The sequence below is a fragment of the Acanthaster planci genome, linkage group LG01 (genome assembly GCF_054643075.1).
Source record: "Acanthaster planci isolate LZ-2023a linkage group LG01, COTS_SCS, whole genome shotgun sequence".
NCBI classification, from domain to species: Eukaryota; Metazoa; Echinodermata; class Asteroidea; order Valvatida; family Acanthasteridae; genus Acanthaster; species Acanthaster planci.
Window position 1 is genome coordinate 22,953,583 of NC_141777.1, and position 21,243 is coordinate 22,974,825.

Sequence of the window (21,243 nt, forward strand, 5' to 3'; positions counted from 1 at the left end):
ATAGTCATTGATAAACTGTGAATAAGCCATTGGGGGCTCTGGCACTGTAAAATGAAGTCGGAAATAGAGTATTGCAGTGAAACAGTATAAGTCACGATGCATAATGGATGCCCTCGTGCGCACGTTCACATTAAGGAAAGTGCATTTGGCCGGTCACCTACTTTAATCACAATTTCTGTCAAGGAGGACTACCAACGGTGGTTTTATTGATATTTGTGTGTGTATAGATTATAGAACAAGTGTGTATAAGGCCCCTCTTGGTTATAGAGATTGATTCTGTAGGTCATTGTGCATGGTGTATTTTGGTTGATTAATTAACTCACAGAATACATGCACATGGGAACACAAAGATCAGAGTTTCAAATAAATTGGATTTAATCTCTTGAGCAATCGTTGCCTTTGGGGAGTAATCCCTTGCTACAGTAGGTAAATGATGCACAATCATTACTTTCGCTGTAAAAAAAATAATTTGTCACAGTGTAATTGCAGTTTGAATAAATTACACGTAATTCTTTGTCGTAACAGTGTACGTGTAATTGGAAGTTTTAGATTATTATAATGAAATTATATGCCCTAAAGAGATTTACTGTGAACTTCAGGATGTGCTCTCATCACACCTCGACAATGCGCCTCATTGAAGAACTGCTGTTTACAACTCCATTCATACACAAGGGATCTCATTTATGGTATTTATTTTCTTTCCCTTTCTGTGATTTTTGTAATTGTGTAATTGATTCCCCCCACGTGGTCTCTCTTACCGCTAGCCTACACACCGCTTGCTCCTTTCAGATATAACTTGAGTGACTCGAGCCCAGATGTCTGTGTTTTTTTTTATGTCAACACCTTCAACCTCAGCAGCCCTCCACGATGGGATTGTGGCGTTTCCGGCATTCCTCAATTGTACTCCCCTTTTGAATGCTGTATACGCATTTTTGGTGTTGGAGAGCCTAAAAATTACTTCTTAACCAGACTGAACTTTTGCTCATCACGAAAAAGTGGGGCCATATTGTTCAATCCCCCGAAGATTTAAGAGGGAGGATATGTTATATATACTCCATCTCCCAGGCACTTACGCCCGTGCACCCAATCTATAGGCAACAGTAAATAGTTTCTGCTCTGACTACATACAAAGTTAACTCAGGGGAGTGTTTTCGCAAGTTTCTGCTCAAGTTATTGGTTCAGGCATTTTTTTTTATTACTAGCGTTAAAATGATGTAATGTGTGCCAACGAAGCGAGATAAGTGAGTTAATGTATGCAAAATTTGTTTGTTTGGGCTAGGAATGAAAACTTTAAGGGCACTTTCTTTATAACATATGAAATGATACAGACGCAGTGTTGCCAGATACCTAGTAAAAGTGACGTGTCAACATTGTCGCCTGCTGCTGGCGACTCCGAGAACAGCTGAAAAGCGTATTACGAAGGATACAATGTAACTTGTTCGAACTCGCGACTCACGGTCCTAGGATCATTTCCACTAATAAACTTTGAACCTGCCCAACAACTTGTAACCATAGCGACACTGCTGAACTCTGAATTCATGCGTTCATTTTACACCGTTACAGTAGAGTGCTGTCCTAGAGTTACATACATGTAACAGTGTCAAGGAAGAAAACTGCTAGATAAAAGGGCACAAACTGAAATGCATTTACGTGTACTTCCAATACAGCCTGGGGATGTGCTCTCGAAGGCAGATGTGCTTTCTGACAGAACTGTTGAATTCCACTTTGATGAGGTTGGCTATCACTATTTTATCTGGCAAATTGTTCCACATGTGGGAAGTTTAATGAAAATATCTTTTTTACACAGTTTAATTGGCAAAACAAGCTTAATTTTCCATCAACTCACCTGAAGTATTAAAGTGAGTCGCAAGATAAGCTGGGTTTCTCGAAATTGGCCATATGTACTTCAGTAATCAAGCTAAATACGTCTACATTGCATATACTACCTTGTGCGTGCCTCGGCTCCGTCCGAGTCAGTCAGCTGACCGTCTATGAACCTACATTTCTCGCATTTTTTCGGGCCAGGGGGTCAGCACAGTCATCGAGAAGGCCTGTCAAACCATTACTCTTGTGAGCAGTAACTGTTTTATGACAAACTGGTTTGTTTGTTTCACTTTATCTCCCCCAAAGTCATCCTGGAGTTAATATAGTTACAACAGTTTGGTCCCTGCTCATGTCATGTTCAACCTAGTTTTTTTTTCTTTTTATCTTATGTCAGGGGTTATCCCCACAAGTATACTTTTGGTGAATATTTTCAGTGTGACACTTTTAGCTTAAATTGAGTTCTTGGCTCAATAACTTGTAGTAAAAAAAAGTAGTAAACCTATTTGCCCAGCTCTGGTTGAAGACGCCCACCTCTATCCAAATATGCCCTCAATTTAGGGCTTTTGCGAAAGAAATAATCCGAACTGGAAACTGCCAGTCCCAAGTTCGGGATTTATGGAAATGTTTCTGTGATCCCTCTTGATTACGGCATGTCTTATTGTAAGGACCCGTGGGATCACAAAATATTCATGAGCTCGCGCGCAGAAATACAATTATTTCGCTGAATGCACCCTCAGTGGTATCATGCAGGCCATTTTTTTCCGGGGAAAGTGAATCGAACAGTTCTGCTAAATAACATGTTATGTTTTGTGGTGGATCTGATACGTGGTTTATTTCTTCAGATACCTTGCCCTGTGAAGCGAGGCTCTTTACAGCAACTTCCTTATGTACTTGAAAAGTGAGTACTGTTTCTGTCATTTTTATAACATATTTTTAATATGTTGACTTTTGTTGTCGTATATTCAGTTGGGTCAAATGTTGATGTAAATATCCCTTTCTCTAACCCTATCCCCAAGATGCGCACTATCCTAACCCCAACGCCGACAATATCCCTCGCCCTTCTGCCCCTATCCCTAACCCTATCTCTAACCCTATCTCGAACCCCAACCCTATCCCTAACCATCATCCCTAACCCTATCTTTAATCCTAACCCTATACCTAACCCCAACCCTATCCCTAACCATCACCCCTAACCCTATCTTTAACCTTAACCCCAACTCCAACCCTATCCCTAACTCTATTATCCCTAACCCTAGCCTCAACCCTTCCTATTCCTAACTGGGAAAGCGTGGCTGTTGTCTTTGAATATTGGAATGCTCGTTACCGTGAAAAAAAAACAAGCATGTATTTAAGCACCCTTTGACAGTGAAACAAAAGTTGAAAGCAAGTTCAACTGAGACAGAAAGGTGCATTTTGAGGGTTTACATGAAAACAAATTAATTGTAGCTGCCTTATGCCGTCAGTGGATATATTCAGTTTTGTGAGGAACTTATCGTGCCACAACGGGAAATTGAAGTGTATCCAAACAATAAACCCTGGATTAAAAAAGAGTTTAGAGAACAAATTGCTGATAAACGCAAGGCTTTGGTTAATGGAGAGGGTTTAAAACAACGTGAAATTCAGGGGGGGGGTTAAACGCTTGGGAAAGTCCAGTAAGCGGCAGTATGGGAACAAATTGGGGAATCTGTTTCGGTCAGGGAACTCAAAAAATGCTTGGATTAGTTTAAAGAACATAACAGGAATCGGAAAGTCCAAGTCTCACAGTTACCATGGAAATGAACTGGTTTTTGCAGATGACATGAATAATTTTTTGCATGATTTGAAACACTAAGCAACTCTGTCAGTAGTATTAATATTGATGATTATGTTCAGTCTCAAGCTACAGAAGTTGTAGATGATGCACAGCCTCAGCTAAGTTATGAAGATGTAGATCTTCATAACTTCTAGTTATGAAGATGGGCCAGACGGTCTATCACCAAAGGTGCTGAAATTTTATCACTCTGAACTGGCAACTATTTCTACTGCTTATTTCAATGGTCTGTGAATAGTCAGATTGTTCCAAAGCTTTGGAAAACTCCAACAGTAGTACCGATTTCAAAAATACCAAAGCCTATCTCTCAAAATGAATATCGGCCAATAGCACTCACACCGGTTATAATGAAATGTTTTGAGAAGTTAGTTAAGAAGATTCTTCTGCCCCCAATCTATATTGATCCATGTCAGTTTGCCTACCAGGCAGGTAAAGGAGTAGAGGATGCCATCATTGCATTCCTTCACAGAATATATGACCATCTTGACAGACCAAAAACCTATGTGCGTACATTGCACGTTGACTTTTTGTCGGCTTTTAACACTGTAAAACCTGATGTTATTTTTCAAAATTTGACAACATCGAATGAACAGCCTGGTCTTTGTTCCTGGATTTACAGCTTCCTGACCGATAGAACACAAAGAGTTAGGCTGAATGGTGTATGGTCGGACGATGTTTGTATAAATACCGGTGTTCTGCAAGGCCTCCCTGGTCTTGTTTGCATTATACACGATTGTAGATCAGACAGTGATTCATGTTCCATTCTAAAGTATGCCGGTGACACAGTACTTACGGGTTTTAAAATGACAAGACTGAACATCGGCATGCAATAATGAAATTTTACCAGTGTTGTGAAGAAAATGGGCTGATCTTAAACGTCAATAAGACTAAAGAAATGATTTTCGACTTCCGTTAACTAAAAAATGACATGCGTCCAGTTGTGTTGACCGGTCAATGTGTTGCAAATGTATCAAGTTATAAGTACCTGGGTGTTCTCATCGACAACAGCCTTTCATGGAAGCAGCATTTTAACAGAACATTTGCAAAGGCTAATGAACGATTGTATTTTCTTCGGAAGCTAAAGTCCTTTGAAGTAGATAGAGATATTCTCAATTTATCTTACGTTTCTGTAATACAGTCAGTTGTGATGTTCTGCTCAATCATTTGGTTCAACTCTCTCACTGTGAAAAAAGCAAGGGAAAAATCGAGAAGATTGGAAAAACGGCGAGCAAAATAATTGGTTATGACATCGAGAATGTTCAGTTCTGGTGGAAGACAGGCAGTTGATCCATTTTCAGAAAATAAGAAACAATCCATCCAAACCCATTGAATGCCTTTTTTTGAGACGCTTGAGTCTGGGAGAGTACGCCAGCTTCGAATAAAAACAGACAGGTTTAGAACAAGTTTTTCACCATGTGCTATACACACATTTAATTCAAGAGTAAGAAGGTAATGTTATTGAACTGCATATTTTGATAAGCAGTAATGTGTTTTATGAACACTTTATCTCCTTTTTGGATACGTTTTTGAAATTTAAATTGAAATTGTAATTATACCTTGTAATATTATACCTTTTGCGTGCCTCGTCTCCGTCACCAGTGGGCGTCAGCTGACCGTCTCTGAACCTACATTTCTCGCAGTTTTCGGGCCAGGGGGTCAGCACAGTCATCGAGAGGGCCTGTCAAAACGTTACTCTTGTGAGCAGTAACTGCTTTATGACAAACTGGTTTGTTTGTTAGCTGGTTCGGCAGTTCAGCCGAACCAGGTATTGTAATCGTTCTGTTTTTTTTCTTTCCTTTTTTTTTCTTCTTCTTCAGCCAAGTTTTTCTACCCCTACACTTCGGCACCTAGGAAAATCAGAACAATTTCAAACTTGGAGGATAGTTGTGTGATCATCCAAGGACGGTCCTAGAAGAAATTCACAGTGATTACTTAAGTAGTTTATTTATTATTGATTTTTTAAGAATTAATTTTCCCCCATAGACTTTGTACACAGATTGCACACAGTTTTCGGACTGTCCTATATCAGGCTATGAGGGCGGTCACACATGCCTGGGCTTTCAATTTTCAACAAACTGTCCCATATTGAAACATGTATGGCGTTGTTGCACAACATAGGGTTTGTACACACATTGTCCTGCATAATGCGTGAGCAGTCCTCAACTTCGACGGAGAATTACTACCAGAACGAAGAAGAAATCAGACTAAATTTTCCCTTCCGTTCGATCGCAAATATACCCAAGTGTCCAAATATTAAATAATATTTCATAAGTTTTTCCCAGTTTAGACAAAAATCACGTGACATGAAATTAAAGGAGCAGTTTTCCTGCACACGTGTTTCTAGCCCATTGACTTTGTACACGTTTTTGAGCGACAATTTTGGTAACTTTGCAGTCTTTGATCGTTCCCAAAGTGATAGCCAACGAAGACCCCGATGCAAGATATTGCAAAGGGATGACGTCATAATGACATCATCACCTTATTTTATATTCATTTTTCAATATTTTATATTTGCCCATACGTTTTGTTCACGTTTTTCTACTTAACAAAAGTGAACAAGTAGTCTTTAACTTTGGCGCAAGATTACTATCAGAACGAAGGAGAAATCGGGTACTTTACGCTGTGTTGTTTTATTTGTAATATGCTTAAGAGTCCGAATATGAAGTAATATTTCATAAAATTGTTCAGTTTAAGCGCAAATCACGTGACACGAACTTAAAGAGCAGTGTTTCTCCAAATAGGGTTTTTTGCCCATTAACTTTGTACACGTTTCCAAGGCACAATTTTGAACCCTTTCGGATGTTTGATCGTTTTCAAAGTGACAGCCTTGATACAGAATTTATTGTAAATAAATGACGTCATGATGACGTCGTTATATGATTTACTCTTGTTTTTTTTCAATATTTCAGCCCCTTGACTTTGTACACGTTTTCAAGCCAACATTTGGGTTAGTTTGAGAGCTTTGATCAACAATACTTATCTTGTTGGTAAAACAGTCCCGAACCAGCTCTGTGTTTGTACTTGTTTACAAACACTTCTCTCTAGTTTCATATTGAGTTTCTATAGTTACAACAATTTGGTCCCTGGTCATGTCATGTTCAACCTAGTTTTTTTTTTCTTTTTACTTATGGTCAGGGATTATCCCCCCGTACTTTTGGTGAATATTTTCAGCGTGACTCACTTTTAGCTTAAATTGAGCTCTTGGCTCAATAACTTGTTCTACAATCACCAACATTATTGTGGTTGTGTGTATTTTTTCAGGTTTGAAATAGAGCCGCCACCTCAACATAAAAAGACTGCACGAGCATGCAGCGACGTGGGAAACCGACGTGTTTGGAGATTCGAGGCAACATGTAACTGGCGAAAATGCAGCCATCTTTTTATTTATTTAGAAAATCTTGAAACAGATTTTTTCCTTTTGCCTTAGTTGTAATTTGCTGTACAAAATTTAAAAATAAGAAAAACAGAAAGTTTAAATAATTGAGATGTAGATATAAAACAGAAAATGAGAAGAAAAGTTGTTAATAAAAGCAAAAGAAATATGAAAAAAGAAGGATATATATGGTAAAGATATATGAAATGATAAGTTAAATAAAGATTAAGCCCGAAGTGTTAGGCTTTTGTCCCTTACACCAGTGTTTACATGGCAACGTTAAGTGATAAACAAAACTTGCGACGATCCCTAATAATGCAAACAACGTCACGGTGAGGCGGTGGCGCACGGTCATTGGTCCGTACGCGTGAGTTTCATGCCATGCCCATCATACGCTAGTACTTGGTGCCTTAATTGTGGGGAACCGGAACAATGGAAGGTACCCCACAAGGCCAATTTGATCTTTGTGGGGTACTAAAGTGGTACCCCGCAAGAATTTCACAAAATAGATATTTCAAATTTACTCAAAAAGGAGGAATTTTCAAGTGTCATTCATCTGTCGCAAAATAAAGTGTTTTATATAATGGACATGTGATGGTCGAAATTTCAACCCAGGAAACTGAATTTGGTTGAAATAGCAGTGATTTGAAAATTGTCCGTGTTGTGTGAGAGTTTTGTACACGAGAACGAAGGAAATACCCCACAAGCATACATATGTAAGCATGCACCATTTTATTGGTATTCACCATTTTAAAGGGTATTTCTATGCTTTTTTGGTTTTTATGCTAATGAGTATTTCCATATTCAGGAGCCAAACTGCGATGTCATCTCAGGAAGAAGCCTCCATGTTACATTGGTTTGTACACAAAAAAGTCCTGTGTCTTAGGAGATTGTCCTGAACTAAGTTTTCTCTTCTTTGCTGATTCATTGTTGTTTACGTACATAGCAATAAGATAACACCAATCCCTCTCAGAAATGCTCTCAGTTAGTACATTCTGGCCTCACAATTTGAACAGAAATACCTATGCACTGAACCATGTCTTCCCTAAATGCCTTCACAGAAACAGCGCCCTCAGTCGTCTGCAAAAACATTGATAATTTTGAATTCACATTTCAATGTGAAACAATCAAATTTCGAATTGTGCACATTTCAATGCATTTAAACAAATAAATTGTGTTGAAGAAAAATTCATTGCAGCGACACTTTAAGGATTAATGCTTCTGAGTTCATTAAACAACAATTCTTCTTGTGATAAATGTACTGTATATTGTGCAACACGTTTCTGGGAAAGTGTAAACATTGTACAATGTTTATTTTGGTATTTTATCTTGTGACACACGAATGAGTAATAAGAAAGGACGATGAAGAAAATATAATTAGAAAATGAAATTCAAAGTAGATATAAAGGACTCCTGCACCCTCAGCCTAATTTGCGTCTAAAATAACAATGCGCTTTATTTATGTGTTCCGGTACCGTCTCTACATAAAGAAGTTAAAAAAAATTCGCTAAACAAAATTGAAACTTGACGTGTTACCATGGACTAACCCCCATCCCTATTATACGGGCCAGTAGCTAGCTGCGGTTTAACGTGTGCAATTAGCCCTGCATTTGGGATGCTAAATATTTAAATTTTGACAGGCCAAGAGCAGGCTAATAAAACACAAGTACCTATCCTTGCAAGGTCTCTTTTGATCATAGTGTAGTAATTTATTTTTCAACTTGAATGATTATCATCGATGAATCATTTTACGGATATTTATTTCAAATCAGTGGTTATTTTGTTAAATGTTAGATAAGTGAACCATTTATGGTAAAGTTATTTCGGTAACGAAGAAAAAAAAGCAAAAAAATATATATATTTATCAGCTCCTGCTTGATTTGTGCGTTTGTACAAGGGTCCCTATTTTCAGAAAACGTAAGATGTCAGGAGGCTACCAGTACGTACGGAACGGGAACCAGTCTACGACCACAATAGAGGTCATACAAGTGACTTCTATCGCATCATAATACAGAAACGTACATGTATATATGGCATAGGCATAAATACGAGGTCAGATAAAGTTCACCAACGTATACTAGGCGTAGTCGCCGCTCGTTTTGCACTTATTACTGTAAACTCAGACTTGACAAGAGATTGTGAAGTTATGGCCCTGGAAATGGCTACCAGACGGTCGCAGACGTTACGTGCTTAAAGAATATACATGTACATTTCCCAATGTACAGGAACCACGACCAAAAATGGACTGCAGTACCGTTATAGCCATCCTTGTAATCGTCTTCGCTCCAATAAATTCTGGCCTAGAAGGTAAGGCGTATTTTCAAAACAACACCATACCATAGGCGTCGCTAAAATTCGTTTCCAACTGAGCGTAAATCCCTAAGGCTCTTACAAGAGATTATAGGGAGAGATCCATCTTGATTGTAAGAGATTTTTTCTTTTCTGTGGTATTTGGCCGAATGCATCACTTTGTACTTTTTGCCGTTGGATTCAAGAAAATTTGGCGGGGTTGAGCGAACAGATTTGGGGAAAATCACCCCCCTTTTCTTCTGAATATTTAATGAGATATTTAATTATTAAACATGAAAAACGATCATGATTCAGCATTGCTACGAATTGGTCCTCAATTTGATGGGGTTCACTCACGATAATATTCAGTGGTGAACGTCATTCTAGCTACAAAATCATAACAAAGTTCTAAAACAAGGAACGACGTGCACTCGACGGGCGGCTACTCCATTCACAATTGAGCGGTTAGTTTTACTGCTATTTTGGGGGTATCTTTGTTCAAAGGCGATTAAACTTTTTTTTGTGGCTAACCCCCATGAAATTGAAACGATAAGTGATCTTCTGGCCATAATCTTGAATTTCCAGTGGAAAAACAGAGGCCAACCTCTTCACGAGAGTCAACAGGAGGCGCTATTTCGGTCCGATTTTGCACTGTTTTCAATGGGCGCGTACGTATTTGGTGTGGTGCAACCCAAAGTCTGCAAGCGTCGTTCGTTAATTAATGTACGCACGGTACGGACCGGACGCTCAGCTGCTCATCGTATTCTGTCGTAGAATCATTTTGTCCTTTTGGTAAGTCGAGTTTTTAGGGAAGGATTTCAAGGACATGCCCTACGAACAAAGCTTACATGATTTTGTCCTTGTCCACAATGTACACGGATGGAATTGGCCTCGTTACCTGTGCCACTGCCACGCTAGCTAGCTAGCCGTGTACCTGTTGACAATTTGACATCGACATGAGCATTGTCAACGTGCGTGTAGACCTACATGTAACTGTTACAAGATGCTCGTCGCATTTTCCCCAAAATTCCATACCATTATTTTTTACATAACAATAAGCTTGGGCCACTGATTCATTGGCCAGAAAAAGTTAAAGTTTTGGAGACTATTCCTGGGAAACTGGGAAGGCAATTCAAACTTTACTTATAACACTGGCCCCATTAGACCAGGAAATTATAACTGTTGTTGCAGCATTCGTAAACTTGCAGAAACCTCTCGTGTTTTAGTTAAGCAGAATTTGGAAGGAATCTGGTGTAGCGGATTTGTCATACATGTACATTTAATTTGCTTCAAAAGAAAGCCACCACAAACCACTTGGAAGACAAAACCAAAATGCTCATAGACTTACACCAAAAAAGTGAAAAGCTGAACTTTATGCCAAAATTTGCAAATACTATACGTCACAAGAAACAAAACTACTGTTTTTATATGTAAGTCGCTTTTATCACATTTGTACTTTTTCTCGTGATTTGAATACTTGAAGAACCAGTTTTCACCTGATAAAATCATCGCCCGGTACCGGTTTCATTATGTTAGACACTAGAGGGCAGTATTGTTGGTGTTATAGATGAAACAAATGTAAATGGGCATTTATAAGCTTTTGAATAAGCATTTGTTTTCTCTGGGGGAACCACCAGTGGAAACTGTTTAAGCTATTGCAGATGGTCTTTCATGCACATGTAACTACTGTCAGTAAAAACGTCTGTTTTGTAGGTCTTCCACACATAATAGAAAATAATTTCTGCCAGACTGCCAGCAAGGACAATTGGTTCAATGAATACATAAATATATAAACATAACTGTTGGGTTTGTTCTGGATGAATGGCAACTTTACAGTTTACTTGTATTCCTAATCTTTTCCTTTGTCATTATTCTGGGGGGAAATAACCGGATACTTCACATAGAATGTTTGGCATGGACAGTATAACAGGAAGGAAAGATTTCCTTAATAACAGGTGCATGAATTTTTCCCTACTAAACAGCACCCAAACATATAACATATCACAAGAAGTCAGTTGCAGCAGTGGGAAAATTAACGTATTATCTTATAAAACATTTGAATTTTACAGACCAATCTGATGAAACAGTGTTTGCTTGTTTGGCTGATAGGATGATACTCTTTTGGTCTTTGTAGTCTTTCGTGAGCCGGTTTGTGAATTCGTCATTTGTGTATCTTCCCAAGTAATTACCATTTCCAATTTCCATAGCCACTGTGGGAGGACACTTTCTGATAGATACTTCCTCACTTTCCCAATTAGTGAGCTGTTTTGGGTCTGGTAGATGATCTCCATTAGGTAAGCTCAATAGCAACTCTACAAAATCGTCATTACACCTCACTGCCTTGGGCAATGGGGCAAGGTCGGGACGCCGGACCGTGGCATGCAAAAACCAAAGCCACAAGCTCCTCTTTCCTTCCAGAGAAGTAAACTCCTCTTGTCCGTAGAAAAGACTTTTGTGTCTCTACATGCCAGATCTTAATTTCATCAATAGAAATTTTACCACCGTCGCTCATGATTGCTCAGAAAACACACAGCACGACGGCGCAACGTATTGTGACGGAAAGTGTATAGGACTAGAGCTAGTCTAATTTTATTAATAAGTTGCAGTGCACATACCTGATTGGCTAGTGACTTGGTAACGTGTGCTGGCTAGGCATAGCGTAGCGCGCTGTGTGCACATGGTCGTGCTACTGCAGTGAGCGCTGCGATCGCATTATAGGTTTGCTTGTTGGACTTCGCAGAGTGAAGTTGGTGAGTTGGCACGGAGCTAAGGCATTGTCAGCGCTGTGCGAAGCGTTGCGTGGTGCTGATGCGTTGCAAGTACGTGATTGTATAGACTGTACGTGGCTGACTAGTGAGTGTAGCTGACGCGTTGCAAGTACAAAGCTGTGAGAGCTGTACGTTGCTGACGCTGGCTCGCATGCACGTTAGGTGAAGCTCGTACGAAGTTGTACAAGTTGTACGTTGCTGACGCGGTGTGCATTGTTGATGCAGTGCATGTAGTGTGCATGGTTTACACAGCGGTGTGCATTGTTTACACAGAGGTGCGTTGCTTATGCAGTGGTGCATTGCTGACGCAGTGTGACTTTGTTGATGCGCTGTGTGTGGTTCATGCGCAGTGAATGGCTGATGCGCATGGTGCATAGTTGATGCTTTGGCGTATTGCTGCTGGGGCCCTACGCTAAATTAGTGCTCAATCCAAGTAAGTAAATGCACAGGCAACCAAACCAATCTCCCAATCACTTCACTGTACATTTCATTTGTTGATTTGTGTTGATTATTGTTGAATAAATTGAACGTCCTGTACCGACAGTTCTTCTGTCAAGGATTACTTTCTTTACAGGTTGATTGTGTAATTCAACAGAGACTAATTAACACTCGGTCACAATCGGCGGTATATTTCCTCCAAAACGGTCCCGCACCCTTTGCCTAGAGGTCGCTCTCTGTGGTCTCTCGTCTGGGGAAAAGCCTTGGGTTGGGAAGATCGACTCTGCCACTAATAGTGCTTGGTTTGATCCCATCAACTCAGGGTAGGCCCGGGGATGCCCGCCACAGTATATACGGTGTGCACGAATTCAGCGCATGGATTTTTAAGCCCTATTGACCTTTGACCAAGAGCGCCACCGATACTTTCCGAACTCACTCATACAAGACCCTTAAGCTCATTTCCATAACTTGCATATACATGAATACACTGATAAACACTTGTTTTTTTGGGGGGTGGGGAATCTCTTCAATAGTTCCTTCTCTGTATTTAGGTGGCATAATAATGACCCAAACTGTTTGTTTAAAGAGATAATGCGGATTAATCACTTCATCTTAAAGGCTCTCTTTAAAAGTTACCTATAAATATAGTTAATACGGGACAGATAAATTCACATTATTTTCTGAGGAATATGGGGGAAAAGGGCATTGCAATTTCAAAAATATACACTTATCAGTTGGACAAACGTGTAACAATTACAATTTAATATGCATTCCTTTTCAAACAGGTGTGATTTACATCTACTCAAAACACAGCAGCCGGCCAGTAACCAACTATTATATACCAGACACGAAATAGGACAGAGGGGTCCCCACAACAAGTCCAATCCTTAAGGGTGCAGACCACTAATTCAAGTGAGAATTTCTGGCCAGCTCATTAGCATTAAAAGTGCCCCCTTCCACAGTATCTTTTGAAAAAGGAGATTGTTTGGCCCCCAAAGTGGTGAGATTGTGTAAATCCTTGCCAGGATCAACTCCCTGGGTCTTTGAGCTTTCATACGAGAGCAGAATGGCTAAAAACTACGGTTGAAAAATAGAAAGATGAGGGTTGCCACTTGAAAAATGGCTGCAATCGGACATCGGAAAAATCACTTTTCTGGGGGTGATTTTGTTTTGTTGGAATAATTCAAAATGTAATTGGTTAACCCACAAAATATTGAAAAGAAATTGAAAGATTAGGGACTAGACAATAATTTCATTTGTGTTTCTGAAATCTCGGGGATGTTGGTATGCATGTTATTGGGCCCTGAACAGTGCTGATTTTACACTGTTTTCAATGGGGCTAGAATTAGTGGACTGTACCCGTATACACCCCAGCCTTTTGTCAATAAACACATCACCCTGGATGTACGGAATTCCTGAGATTGAGAAGGCATTGCTCAGTTATGCTGGAAGGGTTACACGAGCCGACTGGAAAAAAATACTCAAGGGTAATAAAAGGTGCTTCAAGCGAGGGACAGGCATTTCTCCGTATAATCTGCTACTACTTTGCACCACCTTTATTCTCAGTGTTCAGTAACAATAAAGTCAGAAAACCCCGTCGTCGGCATTTGTAATGTGAAATTAAGGATATGGACTAAAATATGAAAGTAGTTCTCTAAACGTGGAAATCAGCACAGATACTATAAACATTAACGGAGAACAATAAATTAAAAATCTTCGATAAATTTACAGCGTTTGCATGTTTGGGTTGTTTCTGCAGAGCTCATGTTCCCCCACGGAGTTGCCAAAGGAGACACATTTCTTCCACCAAACGACGATGGGAGTTCCGGCAGGGTTCCGATATCCAATCTTTTCCCTTTCTTCGATCACAATTATGACTCCCTCTTTGTAAGTTTGTCTAGAGGTTTCAAGGAGGCCTACAATCTCATAAACGCAAACAAAAAAAAGAAAGAAATATTGAAGAAGGCTACCATTCACACATCTTTTCTTATTAAGTTCTTACCTCCGTCCTGTGGACATAGTTGTCCATAGAGAGTCTTCCCTCCCTGCATACCTAGTCCGAACTCGGTAAGTAAGGTTAACGCAGATGCAACTTTTGGCCAATCACTACTCTCGAAACACGTGATCCCAGTTAGTAGAGTGCACCATCACGCATGCGTTGCATGCATTAGGAGGTCCGCACGAGTGTTTTTATTTCGTCCCTGACAGTTATATACTGTAATATACTGTAAGAGTTCCGGTCAATTGACACTTTGGGCGCTGTGTTCCATTAAATTGATCTTAGTCCTTATACTCATTTCTTTATGATCTTATTTATTATTTACAGGTGAACACAAATGGCCTGCTTTCCTTCGGTTTGGAGGTCTCTGGCTATGACCCATTACCGTTTCCTCTTGGCGACGATAAGCTAGTGGTGGCGGTGTTTTGGTGCGACGTGGACACAACCGCCGGTGGCAATGTCACCTATCGCGAACTTCTTGATAATTCAGAAAATGTCAGGCTCTTCCGTCAGGCAGATGACATCGTCAGACGATCATTCATTCATCAGTCCAGGTTCTCGGCAAAGTGGATGTTTATCGCAACCTGGAACAAAGTTCCGTTTTATGGAGCCAGAGGTGACGCCTTGAAAATAGTGAGTTTTAATGGGGAGTAAGATTCATGAGAAATGGAAAAAGACAGCAAATTTACCTAGCTTCATCCTCAGATTCAGCTTTCCTGCTTTTACCACGTTTTATGCTGTAGCTTTCATTCCAGTGCTGTAATTATTTCTAAATACGCAAAAGAAACCAGAGGAAAATCGGAGACAGTTTGGACATTTTCCACCATTGGTGTTTTGTCGTAATTTCACAAGATTGGCTGATTACGGTGTTTAAAATTCACTGCAACTTACATTACACTAACTTGTTTCATGATTGAGTCCACTGCTTTGTGAAAAATCGAGAAAAACAGCGCGGCATTTTCAACGCTTAAATTGAAGGTCTTGTAGTTTATCTCGCGTAAAATGTATGCACTACAGGGCGTTCGTAGTACAAGCGAATATCGTCCGCGGTTTCAGGGTGGGAAACAAGCATGGCAGGTTCTCATTCCCTTAATTAAGAAAGGAGCGGTTTTCAACGGCTAGGAGTAATCAGTGAATTGGTAATGCGCCTCCTCGACAATGTAGCATTGCAGATTCATGGAAAAACTTCATCCAGGAACACAGCAGTCGACTCGTGTCCGTGACATCGAAACGAGTAGGCCTATATATCACGAGTAGGCCTATATGATCGTGCTTATAACTGCACTTTCATGTCAGTTCACACGTCGATGAAAGTCTAAAACACCATTCATAGTTGAGCCATTAATAATTATAAGTTAAAAAAAAAAGAATTATGACGACTTATGACGAGGGAGGATTGACGTGTGGAAATCGTAATTTTGTTGACGAAAATCACCTTGTTCGGAAACTGCCGCCATATTGGATTACACCATATTATCTAGGGATGATTTGAATTCGCAAAGTTTTCCGTTAAAAAAACCTTTCCTTATATAAAATTGAACTTCACACGGATTTATTTTATTTTCTACTTTTGGCACCTGTTTAAGGATGTGATGTGCGAAGCGAAAATAACTCTATTGCGACGGTCGGTCGACCATCGTAATAAAAGAGAACACCATTTTTTTCTGGAAAACTACAGCATTCTGGGTGGAAATATTTTACAGACTGATTGAGACTGTTGTGTACTTTTTTTTCAAGTAAGATATTTCAGGATTATACGGTAGTCCGATTTTCAGGATTTTACCAATGGTGTAGGCTTAATTGGCCAAAATGAAATACACAACTATTCTGTAATTTTGTTTTCAAAAGTAGTTTATTATTTTAACATGAGTAGGTAACAACACACAAACGGTCCCGCTAGCTATGCAAAATGTACAGTTTATTACGTAAAAGCTGTGTAATGTGTCAATATTACCTACCTACGTATTTTGATTACCCACGTTTTTGAATTCCACAGATGTTTGATGCAACGTGTTTGCAATCTGCACACTCTTCATTATTAATGTGTGGATTGTGTCCTCAGTCGGTGAGGCATCCATTACAGGGAGGTAGAACACATGGGAAATGAGAGGAGGAATGCTGAACTTCAAAGGGTATTGTCGCCTCTCCGGCTTGGTAGCAGACATCCTTGTTGACTTGGGGTTCTTGACAGAACAAAGGCCAAATCTGAGTTTTTGGCACTATGCTGGGCAAGGAGATAGGTGGATTCGTGTGTGTCCGCATTCTTCCCTTAATGATCTGGTCCTTTCTTGGTGCCGCCATAGTACGGTATTAAATATACAAGTTGAGATGTTAGGGATCTTCTATGGGAGTACGTGAAGAAGGATCTGCAGGCTGAGATACACCTGACTAACCAGTTTCTTGCCTTTGTTGTACGATGATGCCGTTAGTTACTTGAGTCGTGCCTTTACCAGACAAAGTCTCCTAAGCAGTCATACAATTGTTGTACACCAACCGGCAGAGCCTCATCTCCTTTTGTCAGCTCTTGTTCTGTCAAATCTGAATCGTGTTCGAGAACCATTGAATGAGACACACAGTGTCCATACCCATTTAAGATGCCGATGAGCCTTGCTGACCCTGTCAAGTGACGAACTGTTATGGCTAAAGAGGCGTGTTTTGGCAGCATTACACGACCCTTTGAACTCATGTACACCAGATCTTTTGCAATGGAGAGCAGCTTTCTGCCGACATCTTTGCTGACTTCCACATATGAAGATACATCAGCTTCACTCGAGGCATCAACACACCACACCAGGAAGTTGAAGAGCAAGTGTGGAATGGCCTTCTTTGCAGTCTCTGTGGTGAGGTCATCAGCTGTTGGTGGCCATCTGACAGTCGACTGGGTCTCCTCTATCCCACTCTTGAGAATCTGCCAAAAAGAAAGGAACAAGATTTTAACATAATTTTCATAGAAGAAAATATTAATAATTTCATACAAGTGTGCGTGCATATCAAGTTCTCATATTCAGTTTTTTTCCCTTACTATTCCTGTCATAGTGGACAGGGTATGTTTGGCAGTAATATCATAATGAAATTGTGTTTGCTCAGACAGCACACGATCTGTTTTGATACAGGAAATACTCAATGTCATTGCATGTCCCATTTCATGATGCTGGGTACGGTATATTTCTGTACAGGTGCAAATCAATATCTTACTTCAGGAGCTAAATACACATACGTGTATAAAGGGGGAATAGGTTTTTGGAACAATTTTCCAGGATCCCAATTTAATCAGCCTGAAGAAGTACACAATTATTGATCCCATTTCAAAGACAAGGCTACTGTAGGAAATACATGTACGTTATCTGCAAATAATGTGTCCATGGCAGGTGGAAATGCAACACCACGAGGGCTCTTTCACAAGGTTTAACAAACTGTGTTTCACATATAATATGAATTACATGTACATTTAAAATGTGCAAGAACTGGGCTGCAGAAAATTAATACCTAGGTGAGAAAACGGAAACAAAACAAAGCAATGTATGCCACCACGCTGTCAATGTTTCAATATTCAAACTTACCAGTCAGGCATGGAATAAGAGACGAAGGCGAGACTGGTCAAATGGTTGCTCCTCACTCGGTGCTGTCATGCTTGATCCACTGGAAGCACCAAGGGAAGGGACTGTAGGAGTAGCAACTGTGGAAGAATCTTTGCCATCACTGGTATCGTCATCTATACTGCTACTGCTGCCATGAGCACAGCATATTCAGCGATGTTCGTCACATCACCTGTAGCTCATTTGTGCACACAATGTCACTCTCATTCTTGTTTTGGGGCTGAATTCAGCTGAGGGAATGTTCTCTTCAGGTTTTTTTTTCGGCTGTGAGTCTTGTATAAAGACCATCCAGATTCTGAATATCATTCACTGCCTTAATAAACAGCCTGTTTAATGTTGTAAGCCTCAAAATTTCTTGATTCCTTATTATTCTTGGCTCGATGACTGTCTCACAAAATGTTTTGTATGACGGTGCATAATTGAAGTCACTATCATCTGTTGTTGAACTGGTTACCGTTACACACAGTGTAAATTCTTTGTAGCAGTTCTTGTGACACTGCGCCTCAATGGTGACCGTGTCCCTCCCCTTCACCTGAGTGAGAATGCGCTGATGAGGTTGCTTCTCTGCTGCTGCAAGGAAGGTTTGTGCGTGCATTTGTTCACATTTCAAAAGAGGAACCTTCCGTCACGATCCAGTTCTCCTGTCCCGTGTTTACTGCTTCCGCCGACAGATTATACATTCACTTGGCAGCACATGACTCCTCTCCTGGTGAGACTTTGTTGGTGATAAGCTGGACCTCAGAGGCATTTTCTTCTTTGGGGACGGGCCTGGAGTATCCTCGTCATATGCAGATTCAGAGTCAGCATCTCCAGCTGAAATAAAACCCACATGACATGGCAGGTTGAACAACCAAATGAAACAGTTGGAGTTCCCAGTGTGGCTGTTAATTTAATAAACTTAGAATTTTAAGCATATCTATAACAAAAGAAAATTTTAAAAATCTCCACTGATTTCAATGAGGCATGCCTAGTACATGTACTTCTTCCTGAAAAATATTAACTTCCATGGAAGGTAAAATATTAACTAATTATTTGAAAGCTTTTTTTAAGTTAAAAAAATTGCAGACCACTCTATTGTGGAGAATTTGTCACTCTTGTGCAGTGCACATGTTGGATGTCAGCCATCAAATGTTGGACAACTCGTACCCTAAACAACTCATACCAGGGACATGTCGTACCAAAGATAATTCATACCCAGGACAACTCGTAAGCCAAGAGAAAATTACATTTTATCATAGCTTGTGGCGACATCACATCAAATTATAGAATAGCCTATTCAATCCGTTTTTCTTAAATTGCTGATAACGTAGCTGTCTGTTTTGTGTGTAGAGCCTGTTTTGTGTGTGTTAGCCTTGTTGAAATTGTTGAGTTTGTACGGAGTTTCCCGGGTACGAGATGCCTCAGGTCTGAGTTGTCCCGGGTGTGAAAGTTTGGGTACGAGTTGCCCCAATGCTTCAGCCATCTTGTCAACCTAACTGTACATATGTGTATCGAATGACAAATGTACCTCAAGTAAAACCACTGTGATACACCATGTACAAAATAATACAGGCCTAATTGTTAAACCTGAAAAAAACACTACCTTTAAAACTGTCTTTAACACAGTTAATAAAACTGTAGAAGCGCATGTAATCGTCATGCACTGTTGTGTGCGTGTGGCAGAGGGGAGAAAGTACCAGTACGCTTCTAGTCATGCATGTTTATAACAGCAACAGCATACTCAACTAACGATACAAACTGAAAGACAAAATTTACCATTATTGGCATCTTCTGTAGTTTTTCTGCCATTTTATTTACGTTGCAAAACCCCTGGTGGCAACGATGTTGATAACCGGCTTCAATTTGCCCGGGCCAGAGTGCCGAATCGTTTGCCACGTCGCTCAAATTCACATGGTGTGTTTGGGCAAACTTTACAACAATTTTGGCCTCAACCGAGTCAGGAATCTGCGTCCACTGGTAACCGCAGCTGATAAACTTACTCCAACTTGAACTTTTAAAAGGTACAAGCTTCCCACATTCATCCGTGTAAACATTCACACAACAAAAATTCGGCTGCGTTTCCGAAGTAACCTCGTCTTCTACGGTCGCCGCCATCTTGGTTAGCGTATTATTTTACGAAGACGTGAAAGATGAGGATCAGTGAGGAATTTCATTGGTTGATACTAGATGGTGTAATCCTTATCTACTCGCTTTCCGGATCGTAAAACCTTTGCCAAATTTAATTAGTCTTGACAAAGTGTGCAGGTTTTGTGAAAGGCAACATTCCAAATCGGATTTTTCGTAATGTTTTGCATATTATCTGACAAATATTGTGTGGTCCTAAAGAGGGGATCACGGTTTGTAACATTTTGAGCGATCATCCTACGGTCTACTGGAAGTGTACGCGCCCGCCCTGGTAGCTCTCCCTGTAAATGGTTGTAGAGGGTCGTTTCCTTATTCATAAACCTGTCTCAAATATAGTCGTCTTCCATAGCGTCACCACAGCACGTTATCTACGTATGTTCGGTCCCCGTAGACTGTGCGTGCATTTAGTTTGTGTATTCGCGCATGCGCAAAAGTGACATAATGGTCATCGGCCTGAAAAATTATTCTAGCAGACGACGCATATCGGTGGTGACCAATGTCAGGGATTTGCCCCGCCATTTCCCTTGAAGGCCTCGTGTGTAAATAAATTGCAGAGAGTCTATCAAATGGTTATTAATGGTTAATTTTTAATAGCTTTTGGTAAAAGAGATCGCCGGAAAATAAGCAAAGAAAGTGGAAAATATCAATTTTTCGACAAAGTATAATAATGACAAATTATCGTTTTTTACCTAGCTTTGTGTCTAATTTTAACAATTTTGCCGAGTTTACCTTCAATAACTTTGATGCCACATGAAAAACTAGTATGTACAAAAAAAGTTGTTACTTCTAGGAAAAAAAACGGTTTTTGAAATTCACTCCGTTTTTCTTTGGGACCCATTTTCGTCATTTTCTGTGTTTTTTTTACCTCACTTAGTGCACAATTTTTCACACTTGTGTCGAATTCCCCTCAGATTATCGTTGATACTGTCTGGAAGATCGAGAGCCATTTGTCTGAAATGCGGTTCGTTTTTTATGCGGGTTAAAATTTCCGCAATGAGTTTGGCAGCAGTCAAAAATGAGAT

At 40.0% G+C, this 21,243-nt stretch overlaps 1 protein-coding gene and 1 long non-coding RNA gene across 8 annotated transcripts in view; both read left to right on the forward strand.

Moving 5' to 3' along the window:
- The first annotated feature begins 2,176 nt into the window (after positions 1-2,176).
- LOC147800553 (uncharacterized) lies at positions 2,177-8,781 on the forward strand. Its single transcript, XR_015425642.1, has 3 exons — positions 2,177-2,722; positions 5,452-5,570; positions 6,896-8,781. It is a non-coding gene; the product is annotated as an uncharacterized LOC147800553 (long non-coding RNA).
- A 267-nt stretch (positions 8,782-9,048) lies between these two features.
- LOC110978353 (sushi domain-containing protein 2-like) overlaps positions 9,049-21,243 on the forward strand; it is a 30,852-nt gene continuing 18,657 nt past the window's right edge. For 3 of the 7 annotated variants that reach the window (XM_087137518.1, XM_087137530.1, XM_022233291.2), the window contains exons 1-3: positions 9,049-9,314; positions 14,262-14,389; positions 14,829-15,134. In XM_087137518.1, the coding sequence (XP_086993644.1) occupies positions 9,248-9,314; positions 14,262-14,389; positions 14,829-15,134 (501 nt within the window). In that variant the 5' untranslated portion in view covers positions 9,049-9,247. Of the gene's footprint in view, positions 9,315-9,881; positions 10,089-13,287; positions 13,415-14,261; positions 14,390-14,828; positions 15,135-21,243 lie in introns of all 7 variants that reach the window. The other 4 variants (XM_087137521.1, XM_087137524.1, XM_087137519.1 and 1 more) reach the window with 4 other exon arrangements.